Source organism: Polyergus mexicanus, unplaced genomic scaffold, assembly GCF_030449975.1.
Source record: "Polyergus mexicanus isolate NDT 795.1 unplaced genomic scaffold, iyPolMexi1.0 SCAF_15, whole genome shotgun sequence".
NCBI classification, from domain to species: domain Eukaryota; kingdom Metazoa; phylum Arthropoda; class Insecta; order Hymenoptera; family Formicidae; genus Polyergus; species Polyergus mexicanus.
In genome coordinates, this window is record NW_027223335.1 from 6,846,048 (window position 1) to 6,868,920 (window position 22,873).

Consider the following 22,873-nt stretch of genomic DNA (forward strand, 5'->3'; position numbering starts at 1 on the left):
TCTCGATAATATTATATTTAATATTGATAATTACTATTTGTTGATATACTCCCGTTAATTTCTCTTTTCATTATTCGATGGATCGATCTTTTGTTGAATATTCTATCAGCTAATAGAACCATGCAGCGGTTCTGGTTATCCTCAGACTTTGCAATGTGCACTTACTACAAAATTGCGGATATGTCCCATCGGGCAGTTATCGCTGCACATGCTATGTGGAATGTGAAACTCGCCGACTCCGGTCGCCCATCGTGTCATATTAATGTCCAGAGAGAGCCTGAGAGAGTAAATTGACCTTCGATTAATAAACTGGATGCCATCGCTGATTTTATCTTATCGCGTTATATTAATAGCATGGAAAGTTTTATACAAGCAAAATCAATTTTCCAAATTCTTTCTAATTATTTAAAACAATATATATATATATATATATATATATATATATATATATATATATATAAATTGTATATATAAACATTAGAGTATAAAAATATTTTTATTATCATTGTTCTATTGAAATTTTGTCGATTTATAATATTCTTTTTTTATTTTACTTTGAAAAAAAATTTTTTATTTATTTTCAAAAAAAATATAATAATTGTCGAATCACTTATTAGGAATATATATATATAATTAATTTTTTTTATTATATTCAGAAGATCGGATAAAATGTTGGATAAATTTAAAAACATATTCAAAACATTTTTAATTTAACGTGTAATAAAATATTATTCGTATTCATATATTCTGTGACTATGAACATTGTCTATAGACCGTCCGCAGATAACATATATGAAAGGGTATATTAAATTTTAGAAAAATATACATTAAATATATATGACATCGATAATCATATCACAATTTTGTAATTACTTATAATAGCGTGTTGCGCAAGATGTAGAGAGGTTGAAGATTAATACAACGGTTTGTGCAGCGTGTACGACAAATGGCAAAAGTCTGAGGATCCTTTATGAATCAAAGACTTACTCTTCCTTCCATGCACCAATGAGGATGTAATCGAAGCGACCCTCTTCCTTTCTTTGATACTGGTAGATGTTGTAAAATCCGTAGGCGTCCCCATCGGCGTTGAACTTAATCTCCGTATTTTGGCGACCTAAAATAAACCAGCAAGTGCTGTTTCGACAATCTAAATGCGGTAGTTATGATAACAGAATTTTAAATCTTTTTAAATTATATAATTTTAAATTGTAATATTGTAGGTATAGAATTTAATTCTTCTTCAAAGAATTTCTCAGAAAATTATTATGTAGTTTTGAACTGACATCATTGCTGATGACTCAATTGCATCATTCTGGAGCTTATAATAAATATAATGCGTATATAAATTTATATATAATAAAAATTTATGGATAATTTTATCAAGATGTAATAATAATAATATTACTTGACAAAAAAAAGAGAGAGAGAGAGACAGAGAGAGAGAGAGTAATAATGAAATATGTAAAATTGAGAAAAGGTATTACAAATATATGAATTATATATGTGTAGGGGATTAATCTCGGATATTTAAAAAATTATTTAAAAAAGGAGAGAGAGAGAGAGAGAAAGAAAGAATAAATTAAATTATAAATTTTGTAATATTACATAAAAAATATAGTAAAATAAAAATACTGATATGAGAAGTAAAAAAGCGCAATCTTATCTCGTAAATAATATGGTCCAAAAATCTAGCGATAAGCAAACATTTGTCAGCATGAGATAAAAGCGGGTTTGAGCGTTCCGTTTGCGGAATTTATGCCAGCTATTTCACGCATGAGTTACGACTTATTTATAGGACACACACATACACACACACACACACACACACACACACACACACACACACACAGAGCAAGAAAAATGATCCGCGCCCTTCTTTTTATCCTTGTTACGATTCATTCCCTTCTCTTGGCTTATATCTTCACCCTTCTTATAATAATTCAACGCGGGCACCAACCAGGCAAATATAGACGGGTATACAGGATATATACAAAGTATTATTTTTAAGACCGTCGATGGGGAAAATAGGTGGAATAAGAGAAGCTCGCGAGAAAAAGCGGGTTGTTGTACAGGCGGTGGTATCAAAGAGAAAATGGAGCTTAGGGTGTAAGAGCGGAAAAAATTATGAGCAACTATAAGAGTAAAAAATGGTGAAATAAAAGCATCGTAATCGCGGTAGGAAGCGAGGAAAAGATTACGAAAGCTGTGGCAATAATGTAGTGATATTTCCTCGCTATCTTCTTCAATGTTAAGCAAACCCCAAAATTTTGGTCCTTTGTCAAATTAAATGTCTCATTAAGAAAGAAAAAGAGAGAGAGAGAGAGAGAGAGAGAGAGAGAGAGAAAAAGACAGAGAGAGAGAAAGAGGGATTTCTGTTTACTTTTTATCTTGATAAAACCAAGGAAGCGAGTTCACAATTGAGTTATAATAAAAGATATGAGAGAAGTTATATGATAAATATAAAAAAGAAATTTATTAGTACCTTTTTTTCTTAAAATTTTTAATTGTTCTAAAATACAGTATTTATAATGAAAATACATTATTATTATTATTATGAGAATTTTAAAATGCATAAAAATAAATTATTGAGAATTTATGTTTTAATTGTAAGTGACAAATTTATAATATACAAGCAATAATATACGCGAAAATTATAGATAAAAAGAGAATTTAAACATTTTTGAAAGTATTAAATATCATTAGTTTCGTTCGTTCACTATAAACTTACTAGATTTTATTAAAACTGAAAATAGTACGATATATTTATAGATATTTTTCTTACTAATCCACTAAGTTATTGTTATCCTCACAATCTTCCTCGATAAAAAGAAATATAACGATAAAAACTTGGCGCGCTTAGTTCTGTGAAACTCGCGTGAAAGTTTATTCGTTTCTCGTGGCATTGGAATATATAGGGTGTCCCCAATTTAAATGGCAAAACTTCAGGAGCGTATAGGGGATCGAAAAGCTAAGACAGAAAGTCCTTTAGAGGTTTCCTCGTTTTTTGCTCCATTTTGGAGAAAATCACAAAAAAAGAAACAAAACAAGTTTTCGTTTTTCTACTTATTTATTTACATTTTATTTATTTTATCATCTATTTAATGCAGATATTGTTCAAAATATTGCCCTCTCGCAGCAATGCAAGCATTCCATCTAGCACTGATCTCATTAATCGCAGCTAGACATTGATCTAGTGATATTTGGTGCATTACTGCATCTATGATTCGGTCTCTTATACCCGTATTCATAGTCCGTCCTTGAGGAATAAGGATTCCTTGTTCCTCGTTCCACGTTTCATAAACTTTCCTTGATCAAACAAGGAATCTTATTGGCTCCCTTATCTCAAGGAAGGCCCAAGGAGTTTCCTTGAGGAGTGATGCGACCTTTTTAGCAGACGATACGCAGAATATAACCAAATATAACCTCCAAAAGTTAGTTTCGTTACATTTGTGGTTTTGTGGTTATTTGTTGTCGCGCTCTCAAACTGAAAGTGTATAAAGGAAAAAGGGATAATGGACATTGAATTTTTAAATGATTCTGACGATGGATTTGAAGACGAAAATCCAGAGAATCGGATTCTGTGGCGGATTCCGAAAAGATACATTCGCGATTGGGAAAATCCCGTGGAATTTTTTGAAGATACGAAAAAGTTTTCATATGTATTATATGAAATTAGTTGCAGGCAGCATAAAACGGTGCTGCCTCCAATCGGTCACTAAAAATCCCTAAAATATTCCTTCCTTCTGAAAGGGAGACTCGAGGTCCATCTATGAAACAAGGTGGCCTTGCAGATTCAAGGAATCCTTTATGGAGGCTTCCTCTGTCCTTAAAATAAGGAAGAACTATGAATACGGGTATTAATTGCTCTTTTGAATTGATTGGCACCGTAAAGGATAACATCAAGTGTTTACATATGTAAGGAACCTTGAAGTAGAAAGTTTATTCGGTGCCAATCGACTCAAGAGAGCAACTGACAATGAGAGATTAAATTTTTGCGATTTTCTCTAAAATGGAGCAAAAACGAGCGAACCTCTAAAAGACTTCTTGTCTTAGTTTGTCGGTCCCCTATACGCTCTTGAAGTTTTGCCATTTAAATTGTGGATACCCTGTATATACGAACGTAAACATAATCGGGAGTGTAAACAGGTGCGGGATCGTCAGGACTAGCAAATAAATTTGACAAAGCAAAATACATGTACATTGTTATCCCGCGCGTGTAAGCGCGCAAGATTTGCGTTGCTAACTCTCTTTGAGTAAAACGCTTAAACAAGTTCGTGGCGCTTATGCCAAGTTATCGTTACCATTGCGGCATATAAAAAAAAAAAAAAAAATAGCGCATTGGTCATGTCAGAAAATTTTGTTTCACGAATTTTCTTATCAATAGTGTTACGACGATTCCTAATTCAAATCGCTATTAAATATCGGTTCGAGCGGCAGGCTCGCGACAATCGCGCGAGAAAAAAAAATGCGAACTTTTGCAAGCATAATTTTTATTTTTAAAAGTGATTTTGGGGATAATGTTATTACGCGCATAGCACCAAATCATGCATTCGTTTTCATTCTACACCACCTATAGATTTTCCATCATCTAAATCATATTTGTTTGCGTTCATATCTTTCTGCGTCCGTAGGCGGGAGCATATTTTTTTTTTACCAAGACATATAGATACAATTTTTATTAGATATTCATCAAAAATAAATATTTGCTAAAATTGTAAAAATATTGTCTACTAGTAATAAAATGAATAAAATATAATAAAGTAAGTCCAGAATAATGAAATAAAAGAAGGAAAATAAAAAAGGGCAATATTGAGTGAAATGTTTCGTTCTTGGTGCGGTCGGTTTTACTGTCAGCTTATCTGTAAAAATGTTGCGAGGAACAATGAGAGTACTTGAAATGCATAGCCTTTCTCTCTTGGAGATTAAACAACCGAGGGCGCGGTTTTCTTCGGATTGAGAGAAATCCAGATAACACCGCAAAGTTTAAACCAGACTCTTTTCAGAGAGCGTGCGTTCGCCACTATAACTTTCTTTCTTAAAACCTAATTATCGAGAACAATGTATAGACATAAATACAATCCATTGTGTTTTATATTTGTAAGATCACTTGTGGGATACTTGACGCATGTTGGATTCGCATATTATTCAGCATGTAATAAAATGAATAATTAAAATACTATCAAACTATTCCGGCCGATTTAATAATTGATATTTTTATTTCCATCATTGTGTCTTATCCGTAGATTGGTTTCGCATCAAAAGCGCAAACAAATAGAATTAAATCTTGGTTAGGTTAGGTTAGGTTAGGTTAGGTAATGCATTGGGAAAAAACAATATTCTTTTATAGTTATCGGAAAATTTGTGTAATTAGATTTGATCTGGAGAGAGAAAGAAATATTTATAAAATAAATAAACTCCCTCTTATTTTACTTTTACAGACTGCTTTTAAAACGGCGTTAGAGAACTTCAGAGAATATCATAAGATTTATTTAGAAAATTATGATGAAAAATGTGGATCTTCATTCATTATAATATTTCCTCTTTAAGCGTTTTAAAACTCAAGTATTAAGATAAAGTATGTGTGTGTGTGTTTTGATTAAAGTAAATTGAGAGAAGTTCAACGATTAAGAAACAGATTTTTATTACTCTTCTATATATTTGTACAATAATTTTCTAATTTTATGTAAACAATCTTGTATTCCCGTCTTCAAATTAAAGCTTTGCTCAGAAAATGTTGAATAGCGATTAAGCGAAGAATAAACGTCTGTTACTGATGTATCGGTTTCCATATACTTATATTCTGCAGTTTACTTTGAAGATTAACCTCTATTTATACTGCTAATATTGATAAACGAGTGTTCTCCCTCTCTATTTTAAGATAAAATATTTTGATAAGTTAATATTGTATAAACTAGGATCTCTCGAGGGAGCGAGAAAGAGAGAGAGAGAGAAGGAGAAAGAGAAAGATAATGCACCAATGCCTGGAGAATTAAAAAAGTGAACAAAGACGTATTAACACGGGATTAAAAGATAGATCGGTATTTGGAAAATATTGAAAAAGTTAGGGGGAAAAAGTTTGAATATATTGCGCAATAGATCTTGCCTGATACGCGATCGTGGAATGGATGGGCAGGATAATCGCATTTGCCACTTGATAGTGCGCTGTAATGAGGGACAGTCTTAATTGTATCACAGTAGACCAACGTGACAGTGTTACGTGCTGTGAAATCGAGGAAAATGTTTTAATTGCAATATCGATGAAGCGTCGAGATTGTCACTCTCTGACGTCACTGACAGATCGCTTTATATATGCGATGACGCGGTCGTAGCTTGATACATACCTACGTAGGATTCTTACAGATATAATTGATCGATTTATTTGAGTTTCTTAATTTGACGGCCTCTTTCGCATTCGAGACACGTAACGCTAACAAATATTTGATTAATTAATCGATATTTTATCGCGTTAAAAAGAAAAACAAAAAACGCGACTAATACGCGCGCATGATATTGAATTATTTAAATACGCAGATGTTATGTAATTAAAGATATAATCTAATCTAAGTAAAATTGTGTATCTTATTTTGTTTCGAATTAAATATACATCGCTGGATTAAATATTATTGTTAGAAGATTTGGCGTAACTCACCAGTGAAACTGACATTGCGAATATGCTGGAGAAGTCGCGGACCGTCCGGTGCTGGTGAAAGAGTCTCACAAAGATAATGCGACGTGCCGAAATTATTTACGCACTCATCCTCGATTACATTATGAACACCGTGTGCCATGGCATAAACCGCATCCACTAAAAATAAATTTAAAAATCTCTCTTTTCACGCGGCAATTTTTTAATAAATTCATACTATACATATTTATATGTACCTGATTTATACAATATGCTAAAAGGTTCTGAAATAGGTATAGATACCCAAACAAACATATATATTATGATCATATGTATAATTTGACACACGCGTTTGAATTATTTATACAAAAATAGCTGAAAGTATTTAAATATAATTTAAATACTTTCAGCTATTTTTGTATAAATAATTCAAAGTATTAAAAATATTATTGAGTTTATTGTAAAATCTGTGGAAATATGATAATTTAATATCCTGCTAAAGTAAGACAAGAATTTCTCGTTCACGTTCTTGAAGAAAAAGAGAATTATCTTTTCTCTAAATACTAAATAACAACAGCTTTTATCTCTGTATGTTGTTATTATGTTTGAATGATATTATACTTCATCCCATAATACCAATTCGTCAAAAACTGGCGATATAAAATATATTAATTCGATTTTTTTATTTCAATTTATCAATTCCAATTTATTTCGAAGAATTCAGTTTCCTATTATACAATGTGACAAGCATCGTCGTTATTTATTTATTTAGAGATAAGAAAAATGCAGTGAAAGGAATGCCTCGATAAGAGCTTAAATTCTTGCTCGAGGAAAAAAATGTCTCGTACGTAATTAATAAGATCATTTACAAAATTTATTTATCATTGCGATGCAATCGATTGTGCACAGTTTCCAATCGTTTCGAAAAGACCTTGTCATTTATCTCAAGAGGAGTGAAACAATAGAAAGTAGAGGAAGGAAGACAAAAGAAAAGAGAGAGAGAGAGAGAGAGAGAGAGAGAGAGAGAGAGAGAGAGAGAGAGAGAGAGAAAAGGATTATATAAATAAATGATCTAGGAAAACGTTGATCTTGCGTAACTTTTCACGCGCCATCACGGTGACAGTGCACCGGACGTGTTAACGCAAAAACTATAATTGCTTTTCTCAACTTGCATTGCTGTTTCTCTCTTTCCTCTTGTCGCGGCTTCGCGAAAGTTTGTCACACGAAAGTTTCTCCTGTCTGCATCGAAAGTGCGCAATTTAATCGTCGCGAGTTATAGTCAGCTGCGGTTAATCATAAATATTGGCGAACGCTTACGGAATAGTAATCTGGGATTAATTGTGCCGAATTTATGTTTTCTCGAATTCTGTCGTATTTCCATATTTTTGGATTTATTCATTTCAATAGATTTAAATAATTCGCTTTAATAGCGTATTCCGGAGATAAAATGAGAGAGTCAAGAATTCTAATATAAAAATTTTAAGGCTGAAATAATTTTTGAGAAGTATTACGGTAAAATTATCGAAAAATGAATATTTTACGAAATATTTTATTTTTCATATCAAAATATGTCAGATTTTTTAAAATATAAAATAACTCAAAAAGTACTTAATGAAAAAATACTTTATTATAGTGTTTTGGAAAGTTCTCGATGTCAGCTACAAGAATAATAAATAAAAAATGGTGGTTTTCATTTAAGATTTTAAAGTTGACCTTCACATGACCTTCAAATGATTTTCCAAGGTCAAACCATTGTCACCATCTTACGGCCGCCTTGAAGCCACACAACTTTTGTTTAAAACATTTTTCGATTTAACGCAGTGTTTCTGAGATATTTGAGTGGGTCCTTTAAAATGGGACATCCTGTATATATATGTATGTATGTATATATATTTAAATACAAGAATAAAATTAAAGATTTTATTGATTGAAAATTTTATTGATTGATATTTAAAAAAAAAAATATTATATTAAACATTGTATTTTTCAAATCTCTATGTTTAGCAAAAAAGAAAATGTAGGCACACTCATTAATAGAATCGCGTTTGCCAATTGCCCGTGTATACAATGCAAAATGGAATAGATAATGTATGAAATAGGAGATCGCGGTTACGTCCTGATAAAACGAAATCGCGCAGTAAATAATCGATTGAGGCGCGCAGTTATCTCATCGAATGACGTAAGCCTCGTCATATATTGTCGGAATTACGATCGTCGAACGGAGACGGCCAAGTCTTTCCCGTTTCTCTGTTTTTGGTCTAGAAAAATGGTCGAAGGGTGACGAAAAGTTGGAGGGTTGCCGAGAAATGCTTCTCTTCTTATCACTCTTCCTCCCGATAGCTATCTTTCCGCTCGTCTTACTTCTCTCGTCCTTCCTTCCGCACTGATCTTTTTTTTTTCGCACTTTAGGATATAAACGACCGTCAAGTGTTCCCTTTCGCGCAGGATTCGCGCTTTCCGCAATTAATTAATCGCCACAGCATGAAAGGGAACAGTTTATCTATAAGTAATTCTTTTTTTGTCGATTTAGATGAAATCGTAACCAATGTGCTAATTTAATCGTACAATCGAGAATAATAAATCGAAAAAGTCAAATGAAGTTTTTCATAAAAATTAGTAGCCTCCAGCGTTAGAATAGTAAATTCCAAATCTGTTCAAGTAATGGAAATTCTCATATTTTAGAAAAAAATTTAATTAACAATATCGTATGAGCTGACTTGCGTGACTTTCAATAATTATAGATTTGCGGAACTAAAAAAATATAAATGTGACAATTTTCAATTACTGTCAAAATAAATCACAACTGCCATCACATAAAAATGAAACAGACGCTCCGAAAAATGTCAATAACAATAAGAAAATTCTATACGTTACCGACAAAAGGCACCAGACCCTCCTGTTCGTAATCGACGAGGATCTCGTCGCCGGTGCAACGCGTCACGTCGCTCGATGCATTCGCGCTGAAAGTGCATTTATGATGCTGCGACCAAAACTCCCGGAACCAGATATTCCGACAATTCACCATCTTTTCCGGCAACGATTTATGGGGAACATTGTTCTCTGTCTGCCCGCGACACTCGTCGCCCATTCTTGGCCGCAAGTTCAAGTAGTATTCGTCGAAATCTATAGCAGAATCGAATCACACTTGTTACAGCCGAGTCGTTCAATAGCTTCGATGCATTATATTTTCTTGCTGGAAAAACATTTTCTACCTTTGGTCGTGATAAAATTGGAATAAGAAACGTTTTACTAGAGAAATTTAATTTTGAGACTAAATTTTTAATTTCGAACCTTTTATAATATGTACCCTGTATGTATACCTGAACTTTTATTAATAATAATGTAAAATTAAATATATTAAAGTCTCAGTTGACGTAACCGTTTTAATCTTCTTTCCATTTTATTATGATATTATTCTGATAAAAAAATACATTTGCAAAATCCATTAAACGGGAAAATATTGGTAAATTTACTTCAGAAAATTATAGATTAAAATCTGATGACGAAGAGCAATCGTGAAAATTATATCTTTTGTATCTCAGCATATTTGTTTTCTTAAATCTAACAGAATTAATGAACTCGTGATCTTCATCTTTTTTTTTTGACACTCGAAAAATCATAATTTCATTTGATTCGATTAACGAGGGTTTGACATTCCTATTAATTATTTGATGCGAAACGAAAATGCCGCTCGTTGCTTATACTCCTCTAATATAGATATAATATATAATATAGATATAGATATAACATACAGATAACATTGTTAATGACGAGTCGTGGATGATGTGACATAATCGGTGGCGGAAAATATTATTCACTTGTTATGCAAGATTAATGAGCGGTAAGTCAAAGTTGAAACAATATCGCTATAATGGCAACGAAGTTATACAATAAGCAACTACAATGACAAGGAAATTCGATTATGGCACGATAAAGCAAGTCAGATGTGTTGAGAACGAAACGAATTAATAGAACTAACATTTTAAACATTAGAAAGCATTTTCATTGATTTTATTACGAAATTATAAATGCTTGAAAGAAAATTTACTTTGAATATTTTATTATAAAGATTTTCCTTCTTTAATAAAAGACTTTAAAAATTGTTTGCTTTCTAATCCATTAAAAATAAGATATTAGTTTTATTCTAATAAAGAAACGAAGAGAAAAGTGCGAAACAAACCCACGAATCTTTCTTCCGAAAGTTATTAGATAATTTTTGTCGGAAAAATTATTATTATTATTATTATTATAAAAACAGTTTTTTTATGCTAACATTTAACGCGATATAATGAAACTGAAAGCTCTTTCGCGTATAATACATTTTTATTATTTTTTTTTTTACACACGAGCACGTGTCTTTGCCGAAATAAAGGGATGAAAATGATACAAGACTATCTGTCAGAAAATCAACTATATCATCATACGTCACTTAGCGGATCTATAATAAAATATATCATAAAGGATTTTTCGATACGACTCGTTGATAGAAGATAAATGTAGAATATCTATAAACTACAATAGTATTATCATATTATTCTCAATATAAATAAGTTTTAGAAAAATATTATGTACTGGTCAACGCAAAATTTTCTAATTTAGCTGCAAAGATCGAATCCCTTTCCTCCCTTTTTATTAAATTCTCTTAATCAAAAAATTTTTTAATCTACATATCCATATCTATATATTATTTATGTTATCTATAATACGGTTTATTTAATTTATTAAGCTTACTCCTATTTATCATACTCATTCCTATTTACATATTTTCTCTATTCTAATATCTTATTTTATACGAAAATTTATCAATTTCAACTATTATTACTTTGTTTGTCTCTGAATTAGAGTAAACTCAAAGTAAACCTTCTCTTAATTAATCCGATTATAATAGGGTCACGCACGAGCATAGTAAAGGGTCGTTTACCTTCCAGGGCATTTCTATAGGGCAGAATTGTGATGGCACCTTCCGCCGCGAACTCTTGATCTCGAACTGGATGAACTTTAGCGCCCCACGAATCGCTACCCACCCACATGAAATGGCCCGTGCGATTGGCCCTTACCGTTGCCTGAAGCAGCTTCCTGCAACGAGATAAGCCGTGCGATAAGAATGAATTATGAGCAATGATGATCCCGGCTAGCATTAACACGCGACAAATACAATAGAGATCTTGTAAGACCTGCAAATAGTTGCTACAATTCACCATATTATTATTATAATAACAAAACATTATTTCTTGTTTTCCTTTCTTTTATTATGCTTGTAATATAATTTACATTTTCTGTAAATAGCGAGATTTTTTATTGCTAATTTTTTATAGTGGAAATGTTTATAAATTTGTAATATCACATGTCTTCTAATTAATAAGAATAACACATTTAGAATAAAAACACTTCTAATTAATAAGAAAATGTCTTTGAATTTATAAAAAATAACAAGGATGTCCCATTTTAATCTCCTCAGACAAATATCTCAAAAACCAAGCCCGGAAGAGAAAAATGTTTCAGACAAAAGTTGTTTGGTTTCGAGAGGTCCATAAGATGGTACCATTGGTTTGACCTTGGAAAATCATTTGAAGGTCATGTGAAGGTCCACTTTAAAACCTTAAGAAACCCCCACTTTTTATTTAGTATTCTTGTAGCTGACATCGAGAGCTTTCCAAAACACTATAATAAAGTATTTTTTCATTAAGCACTTTTTGAGTTATTTTATATTTTAATCTGACATATTTTGAGATGAAAAATAAAATATTTCGTAAAATATTCAGTTTTCGATAATCTTACCGTAATACTTTTATGTAAAGAATAATGAGACAAATTAATTAGTGTCAAAAAAAACAAATAATTGTTTTAAAAAATACATTGTAAATAATTTTCTTAAAAACAATTTTTTTTTATACTAATTGATTTGTCTCATTATTCTGCACATAGAAGTATTACGGTAAGATTATCAAAAACTAAATATTTTACGAGATATTTAATTTTTTATATCAAAATATGTCAGATTAAAATATAAAATAACTCAAAAAGTACAAAAGTATTTAATAAAAAAATACTTTATTATAGTGTTTTGGAAAGCTCTCGATGTCAGCTATAAGAATACTAAATAAAAAATGGAGGTTTCTATTTAAGATTTTAAAGTTGACCTTCACATGACCTTCAAATGATTTTCCAAGGTCAAATCATTGTCACCATCTTATGACCCTCTCGAAACCAAATAACTTTTGTCTGAAACATTTTTCTCTTCCGGGCTTGGTTTTTGAGATATTTGCCTGAGGAGATTAAAATGGGACACCCTGTATATATATAATCAATATGTCGGAAGAAAAAAAAAGAAAAAAAGTGCTCAATTGCACAATATAATTGTTGTTTCGATATTGATTGTAGTTTTATAATGTCATTCTAGTTCTTATTAAACTTCAATTATAATAGGTATATATTATTAGACAGAGCAGTAATTTATTATTAGTAATATCAGAGATATCAATTAAAATCTGTATAAATTCAGAAATTGATTTATACTACCTTTGCTTCACATCGCTGGTCTTATACTACTCTGATGGAACTAATAGAAATTGACTTATACCACTTGAAATGGTATCTGCGTTTTATTGACTTATACTACTGAAAATGTTTCAATGATTATTGACCTGTACTACTGACAAATTTATAGAAAAGCTAATAATTGTATTACTATAGATAATATGCAAATATAAAAATGTTTTAGTAATTAAATCATTAATTTGTACTAGCAATATCAAAGAAATCTCTTAAAATCTGTGTAAATTTAGAAATTGACTTATACTATTTGTTTCATACTACTGGATCTTGTACTACTGATGGGACTGATAGAAATTGAGTTATATCACTTGGAATAGCTTCCGCTCTTCATTGACTTATACTACTGAGAATGTCCCGAGGATCATGGACTCTCTCGTGCTACTAATAAATTTATAAAAAAACTAACATTTTACATATTACTACATATAATGTAGTAATATGTAAAAGGTGTTGTAATACATAATGTATATTGTGCGAATAGGAATAAGAAAATTCTTCAAAAAATAGAGAGTACGCAATCAATTTAATATTATTAAATAAAATAATGATTAACGATTTAATTAATAAACAAATTCCATCAACTATGTAATGCAATGTAATTACTTATATAACAAATTAAAAATAAGACAATAACTATTATAATACCTGATTTATTTTAGATTTAATTAACATCTCTTTATGTAAAATATAAAAGAAAAATTTCTTTCTAATTTTTATACAATATATGTATATAGTAACTTTTATCGTTAAAATAATGCTATAATTAAAAAAAGAGTATCACTTAGATATTAATGCATAAACATGTGACATTGAAATTATTATTCGTAGAGAATTTTTTCACAAGAAACCGATAAGATCAACTTGATCAATGTTTGATCTAATCGAGTCCGATTGTAACAATAGGAAACTCGTAGAAAGGAAGAAATCCTGTACATCATTACAACGTCAACTTGAGTTCTGTAAAGAACCATGATATTCAATGGGATTCAAGTGCATTAATTCAGAAAGATATCGACGAAGAAATGCAGGCAAGAAGCGTCGATAGCGAGCCGCAGATCGATATCAACTTATCGGTTCATGGAAATCGAATCAGGTAATGGCTTTTCTCTTATGTCTGGAAATCTCGCTGCAGAAGTCAATTATTTGCCCCACGAGAATCAAATCGGGGATCATAAACAACCGGACGACATCGCGCTTCATGGAATCCGATGATTGACTTGCAGCAGAAATTTGCATTATTTCGTAATATCCGCGCGTTTCCGGAAATACAGCATCGTTGTTTGAATGTTACCGTTTATTTATATCGGTGACCTACTAATTCCTTTTTCTTTTCAAAAATTTCCTTTCTCGCTTTATTACATTCGTTTCAGTTATTGGAGCAATTCTCAGACGCGTCAAATGTTGCATACAGAATGCGGTGCGATATCACGAAATTCGCTTGTTATACTTTATTACTTTCTTATCGATTCGGATAATTTTCTTTTAAAAATTATTAAGAAAATATAAATTAATTCTTATAATTATTTTATTTAAATTTATAATTAGTAAGATTTATATATTGTATATATGATGTAAATAATTATAAAAAATGTGTGTCAATTTTAAATTATTATATAAAAAGTGTAAAGATTTTGGAAAAAAAGAACACATGTATATATATATATATATATATATATATATATATATATATATATATATGTACGTGTTCTTTTTTTCCAGAATCAGTAGTATAAGTCAATGAAATGCAGGAGCTATTCCAAGTGATATAACTCAATTTCTATCAGGTCCATCAGTAGTACAAGATCCAGTAGTATGAAACAAATAGTATAAGTCAATTTCTGAGTTTACACAGATTTTAAGAGATTTCTTTGATGTTGTACATCTAGTATAAATTAATGATTTATAATTTCCATGAACCGATAAGCTGTTTCTAAAAAGTATCTAATGGCAATTGCGTGGACGTTATATATACAAGCCGAATTTATATAGGAAATAAAATAAAAATTTAGATTAAACATATAATATAATAAATAAATTTAATAAAAACGATTGCAATTTTTTAAAATCCTTTCTCTTTCTATTTATATTTTATATAAAAATTAAAAAGGATATTAAAAAGTAAATGTAAAATATAATTGTGACTCCGAGTTTCATTTATCCGAAATGAAAATCACGCTTACAACGTTATTTCGCTGCTGAGGATGAAATCCAGCATTAAATTTATGATAGGAATGCAGATTTTAGTGCACACAATTAAGCTGTATGTATATAGTACTCCTGAAAACTAGATCTAAGGGGTTGATTTAATGCTATATGGGTAGTTAGATAATGGTGGCTAATATTTCACAGCCTAATTACAGTTTCTCCAAATTGTTTGGAGAAAATCTTTTCATCTAGAAAATATTTTAAGATATTATACAAAACAAAAAGGCCGTATTTGATCTAGAATACAATTGAGACTTATTTTTATTTTATACTCGAGACTCAAGCCAATGATATTAAAGCCGAACTATTATTAAAAATTTTCATCTCTTCTATATAATTAATCACGGATAAAATTATTTAAATAATTTAATCTATAAATCAAAATAATGAAACATCATTGATAAATATAAAAGGTTATGCCTCATCGATTTTATCGCCACTTAGACATATCGTAGGGGAGGTTCTTCTGAGTAATTCGCCGCAAGAAAAAAGTGAGGGAAAGCATCCGTTTAGAAGATATAATAAATTGAAATTTCACGATAGTTAGTAAAGACAGAATTAATTAAAATATACATTTGAAATTCTTTCTGATTAAAATACTAGACTAATCTTAAGTCCTGCGTCGCGTATGCAAAATGCATACGAAGAGGGCGTAAAGATATTTAAATTTTTAATTTACGTCGCACCACGTTTTTCTCTCTTCGATATTTCTGCTTTCTTTTACTACGAGCTTTGTCGCACGTATGCCCTTTTTCAACTTGTATCTTGATCCTACTTAAAAAGATTAGCCGTCAGAAAAAGTAACCAAAAATCCTTTTCTCAGCTAGCTATACTATAATAGGAAATAACATCGCATTGCAATAGTCGAACTAAAGGATCCAATCAAATAACTCCCTCGTATTGCAAGAAACCGAAATGCGATCGTGCGCAAACTTTTCTGATCCGATACCAAATCCAATCAATGTCATAGTCGAATTGCTTGATTTGTGCTACTGCCTTTGCACACAACGAATTTGATATATTTGAACAATCAACATCAAGTTACAGCTCCATAATGTAAGAAAAAAAATATAATGCACATTTAGATATACCAGGTATATAAATATGAAACGGAATTTTTGTATAGAAAATACACGTTTATTGTATGAAAATGATAAAAAATATTTTATTCCAAGTATTGCCTATTGCTAGGTATACATTTTTCCCATCTCTCTGACAATTTGTGGATGTCACGCCAAAAAAACTGTTGCTCCTTTGAGGCAAACCAGTCATCGAGCCATTTTCGTACATTTTCGTAAGAAGTGAAGCGCTGCCCAGCAAGAGCGTGTCCCATCGATGCAAATAAGTAGTAATCGGATGGAACCAAGTCTGGTGAGTAAGCCGCATGCGAAAGTATTTCCCAACTAAACGCCTCAATCGTTTCCTTGACCGGTTTTGCTGTGCGTGATGGTGCATTATCATGAAGCAAAATCACTTTGCGTCGCCTTTTTTGATATTCTGGTCGTTTTTCACGCAAAGCTTGATTCAAATCGAGTTGTTGTTGCGTTTGAGCGTCATCCTCATCCAACAATGTTTGCAATTCGCTGTCTTCAAACTTTTTCGGTGGTCTTGCACGTTCTTCGTTTCTCACGTCAAAATCGCCACTTTTGAATTTTTTAAACCACTCAAAGCACTGTGATTTACCAAGAGCATGCTCACCGTAAGCTTCGACAAGCATTCGATGCGATTCTGCAGCAGTTTTCTTCAAATGGTAACGGAAAATCAATGCTGTCCGCAAATCGTAGTTTCCAGGCACAAAATTCCACATGTTTAACGCTATTAAAAACTATGCTGTTGTATGAAACTTGTATTGTTGTGAGTTGAAAATCTTTATCAGATGTCAAAACAAGAAAATGGCGCCAATGACGCGGTTTGACGGTAACTACATTGACAACTACGGCCATCAATGGGCAAATTCCGGTTTCATATTTATATACCTGGTATATATATATCATATTTCGAAGATTTAATGTGTCGTGATAAGATATGAGACAATGTATACAAGTTTCTTTTAGTAAAATTGACCTCTTAAAACTGCTCTGTTATATTTATTATCCAGATCTAAACATAACGCGCAAATATCTATAAATAAGTAAACATTTAGTTTCTAGATTATCGCAGCTATGTCTGGAGTCTGGGCGCACTTCATATCTCGAACAATATTTGCTTCAAAAATATTGAAGTAACTTATGGAAGTTGGCGACATGTTATAGAATAAAGTGAAATGCAAACGTATGGGGACAATCAAGCAGTTGATCTTATCACGAAATATTGAAGTTGTTCTTATTGCGATTAGCAATTTAACTATTCGCTTTACCTTCTGTTTCGCCCGGCAAGGGATAAAGGGAGAAAGTAAGTAAATGTAATTAAACTTTTCCATCCTCCTCGAAAGTTTCATCAGGTTCGAACGGATCGCAGTAAATATAAATCGAACTATCCTATCGATAATAAATCGATAATAATTTTCTAAAGATTTAAATTACATGTAAAATTTTTAGAACGCGCTACTCGTACATATAATATATGAAGATACTCATCGTCAGAATAATAAAATGAAATTTTATATAAGCATACACACGCATATAAGTTTTTAAAGTAATTAAAAAATAGTAAAAAATAGATAAACTAAAAAAAGGAACAAGAATAATTTTCACTAAAATATCTTCCTTGCATTACATACATAAATATTATTTTCAACAAGATTTAAATATAGAGAAAGTAAAATAAACAGCTCTTTAATTGTGAATAATTTTGAGATCATGTCTAATATAATTATAGAACTTCTTTCTGAAAAACTTCTGGTCTGCATTTTTTTTTTAGAGAGTCATCTGTGACCCCAATTAAAAGGTACTTTAACCGCGTTAAGTTACCGTAATAGAAAATCTTTAAAAAGAGAGAGAGGGAGAGAGAGTAAACAACTCTCTTCTCTCTCTATAAATAGAATAGCTGCAAATATAACGCGGCTTACGTTAAAAAATAATTTCTGAATTTTTCTAATATCGATGCCGATATTTCTTCCGGTTTTTGGCGGTTCGCCAAAAATTCCGTCAACATCGTAGAAGCGACGTCGATCGATGGCGCGACTCCAATATATATCCATGCTAGGTGGTTGCTCGATAATGTATCGTTTCCTCTTGAATGCACAATAAAACCTTGCCGCTTTAAATAGACAGCCGCGCGCTTCTTTCGAGAAGGGAAAACATCCCCGTTCGATATATTAACCGGGGGGAGGACGAGAGAGAGAGAGAGAGAGAGAGAGAGAGAGAGAGAGAGAGAGAGAGAGAACCAACTCTGCCGACCGGAAGTCTCTTTCCTTTCTCGTGAGACTATATCCGGCCGATGAACGGAGTTCTAATTGATTAGGAGAAATTTTCGCTCGAGTAATACGATGCACATGTGCAAGGTGCCACGTGTCACCAAGTGAACTGACAATGTAAATCGGATAAATGTCACATATGCTCCAATAAGATTATATCTATATAAAGAATATTTTTCAATTGATACGTTTTATACTTTGAATAATAGAATAATGAATTAATGAAGAATTATGAATATATTTGTGAAACGGCATTCATAAATTTGTTAAACTTGTCAAGATTTAAATAAATTGCTTTCATTAATAATTTTAGCAATCGATAAGAAATACAGTAAATTTGTTAATCTGAATTTATAAATTAGAAATTCTCGAATTTGACAAATACCGTAAATGTACTTTTTTTTTTTTTTTTTTTAAATGATTGCCGTCCTTTCTTTTCGTTTTTTAATATTTTCTTTATAATTTATATCCTACGTACAAAAGAAAAAAAATATATATATATATAAATTATATACAGAACAAAAATATGTTATATAAAAAATAAAATGATACAGACTCTTGATACTGCAGAAATTTTCATGAAATCTTCTTCGCGAACCATCATTGCTTGATCGTTAACTTGCGGATACTAATCACGAGTTGTTTGCGCTCGCAAAGTTTGTGAACAAGGAAGTCCTTGACGTTTAGCGATATAATCGGAAGTTTCGAATAAAGTAAAACTTCGGGCACGATGTGAACTAGGTTGAAATATGTCGTCCCTGAGACGACATGCGGAACATAAATGTAAGATACGATTATCTATGGCACGGTAGATCGTTTCTCTTCACTTGTTTGGCCCCAAGCAAGTAGAGAGAAAACTGAAGATGGTGATAGATCACAGTTTCGACGAGCTTATATTATGAGACAGAAAAAGCCACGTCGGTGAACGTTTCAACAAATCGCTGTTGATTCGTTCGAAATCGCTTCTTCGTGCCTCGTTTGCGAATACGTCACGCGCGCAACGAAAAGGAAGAATTCGCGAAAGCGATTTCGCACCGTCGACATTTATGGAAGAAATCAATAAAGTGGAAAAGGAAGAGCGTCTCGTATCTCACGGTTAAAAAAAAAAAAAAAAAAAAAAAACACGCAACGAGCGATTGCTTAAAATACCGACGTCTGTAACAAAAATAAAAATGAATACATCGTTCTCAGTAATCTTAATGGATATAAATAGTTTGCCAAGTCAACAAATTTATAATCTATTTGATATGCACAAGTAAAAATATTGATTACTTTAGACAGAAATCTCTCTCCCTCTTTTTCTTAAATTGTATCTTTTCGAAATATGTATCAATATGAATAATTTTATAAAGTTAAGAACATTTTATATTTATAATAAAGATTTTTCTAATTATATATTATATAATATATATATATATATAATATCGCGTATTGCAAATATTTATAGATAATATACATATATGCCGAAATATCATAACGATCTCTCAGGAGAATGTAACTTCTTTAAAAATAGTATAAAAATATCTTCTATTATCTCATCAGTTTACGTACATATAATTTTTAAAATATATCTTCTTCTTCCTTTCAAGATTTATTATAAATCAACGCTTCATTGAAATAATTTGTTCCTCTTTTCTCGAGAGATCAAATACACTTGTATTTATTTAGGAGACACATTCGAATAGTCTCTCTTCATATGGTTACTAGATCCGTACGACCCACTACAGTTTCAAGCACTGCTCGTTACGCGCCGAGATGCTGCTTGATATGCGAATATATACATATAGGTACATGTTACGTACAAAATATCTATAAAGTTTCTATCTCTATGCTGATAAAATGGAATTTGCAGTAAAATTATTTAAAGTATTTAAAAAATTTGCTGAAAATAATTATTCAAAATAATATCCAAAACGAGCTCGTACATCTTCAAATAAATAAATAAGCATATACAATATAAGAAAGGCACATACAGAATATCATGATGAAAAGCACATAAAATATATTCGATAATATTTATTTATTTTATCGATATTTAATAATAATTATCTTTTCTATCTTAGTCTTCAAGGCAAATAGGCAATTAATCTTTTTTCCACTCCGTATCCTTCTTTTCTAATCCGTATTCTAAAAAGCGACGTACGCTAATCTTATGCGGATTTTCCAGCTTTTTCGATATTAAAATGAAATGTTTCGTGAGTAATCCGTAACGAATATTGTACAAGCAATATATACTGGGTGGCCCATTTTAATCCATCCAGTCGAATATCTCACAAACCAAGCCCGGAAGAGAAAAATGTTTCAAACAAAAGTTGTGTGGCTTCAAGGGGGCCATAAGATGGTGACAATTATTTGACCTTGGAAAATCATTTGAAGGTCATGTGAAGGTCAACTTTAAAATATTAAACGGAAACCTCCATTTTTTATTTAGTATTCTTGTAGCTGACATCGAGAGCTTTCCAAAACACTATAATAAAGTATTTTTTCATTAAATACTTTTTGAGTTATTTTATATTTTAATCTGACATCTTTTGATATAAAAAATTAAATATCTCGTAAAATATTTAGTTTTTGATAATCTTACCGTAATACTTCTATGTACAGAATAATAAGACAAATTAATTAGTGTCAAAAAAAAACAAATAATTGTTTTAAAAAATACATTGTAAATAATTTTCTTAAAAACAATTTTTTTTCTATACTAATTGATTTGTCTCATTATTCTGTACATAGAAGTATTACGGTAAGATTATCAGAAACTAACTATTTTATGGGATATTTAATTTTTTATATCAAAAGATGTCAGATTAAAATATAAATAAAATTAAAATATAAAAAGTACTCAAAAAAAAAATACTTTATTATAGTGTTTTGGAAAGCTCTCGATGTCAGCTACAAGAATACTAAATAAAAAGTGGGGATTTTCATTTAAGATTTTAAAGTGGACCTTCACATGACCTTCAAATGATTTTCCAAGGTCAAATCATTGTCACCATCTTATGGCCCCCTTGAAGCCACACAACTTTTGTTTGAAACGTTTTTCTCTTCCGGGCTTGGTTTTTGAGATATTCGATTGGATGGATGAAAACGGGCCACCCAGTATATCTCTCTTCTCCTTTCCTGGTGTTCTCAATCCGTTCCACTTTTTCTTGATGAAAATTAGCTTCCTTTGCTAGTTTCTTTGTGTCAACTGCGAGGGCTTGCATTGCGTTTTATCATAAATGTTTCTTGCATGTCACATAATCAGGAAGACTTCCGTTATTTCCGTTGTTATCGACGCTTGTAAGAAAAGCGCTCTTGCACCTGCCCGTTACAGCTGCTCGACGTTTAATACGTCTCCCGTTTCTTTGTATTCAAAGCGACCAGTGGAATTGCACGTTGAATATCAGGCCGTTTTAGATTTATTCCTTTTTACAACGTAAACGCACGCTGCGGTGTTCTCAAAGCGCAATACAAAGCGGCGAAAGATGTTGTGTGAGTTTCGCTTCTAGATATTAAAAACATGAGGAAATTTCACGAAACCATCGCCGCGTGAAAAGGTCGGGAAAGTCTCGCGGAGATTAATAACGGCGTCAGGATTTGAACGAGGAAAACTGCTATCATACTTTCTTTAAAATAAAAGCAGAGAGACAGATTTAAAATAGGTGTTATTTTTGTTATAATCTGAAATAGCAATATTTTGGAGAAATTCAAGATTTATGCATTTATTAAGGAGAAACTCTAAACGGATCAGCTATGTCAAAAATTAATAAATCTAATACATTACGAGATTCGTGAATTTGGCATTTCCTACACACACACACAGACACACACAAAGCACTTTCAGCCTTTTAAAATATAAAATTAATAATGAATTTATGAGTTAAAATAAAGATTTGCTATGTAAAATTAAAATTCGTATTTTCATGAATTTTTGTCACTATAAAATTTTTGTAGTACAGCCACACTATAAAAAGATTAGATTGACGTAAAATAATATTTACAATTTTAAATTAAATTATATTCTACAGGGCAAATCCCTTACTTTTACTCATAAATTAATTATTAATTTTCTGTTTAAAAAAAATTAAAAGTGTGCAATCAAATTCATGAATCTTGAAATGTATGACATATGCAAATAATAGTGATAATAA

General features: G+C 31.3%; 1 protein-coding gene across 7 annotated transcripts in view; it reads right to left on the minus strand.

Moving 5' to 3' along the window:
* Positions 1–22,873, minus strand: part of LOC138939776 (metabotropic glutamate receptor 8) — a 131,702-nt gene that overhangs the window by 16,255 nt on the left and 92,574 nt on the right. For all 7 annotated transcript variants that reach the window (XM_070307939.1, XM_070307944.1, XM_070307938.1 and 4 more), the window contains exons 7-11: positions 11,547–11,701; positions 9,500–9,748; positions 6,650–6,805; positions 988–1,114; positions 166–277 (exon numbers count right to left, since the gene is read on the minus strand). In XM_070307939.1, coding sequence (XP_070164040.1) covers positions 166–277; positions 988–1,114; positions 6,650–6,805; positions 9,500–9,748; positions 11,547–11,701 — 799 coding nt within the window. The remainder of the gene's footprint in view (positions 1–165; positions 278–987; positions 1,115–6,649; positions 6,806–9,499; positions 9,749–11,546; positions 11,702–22,873) is intronic.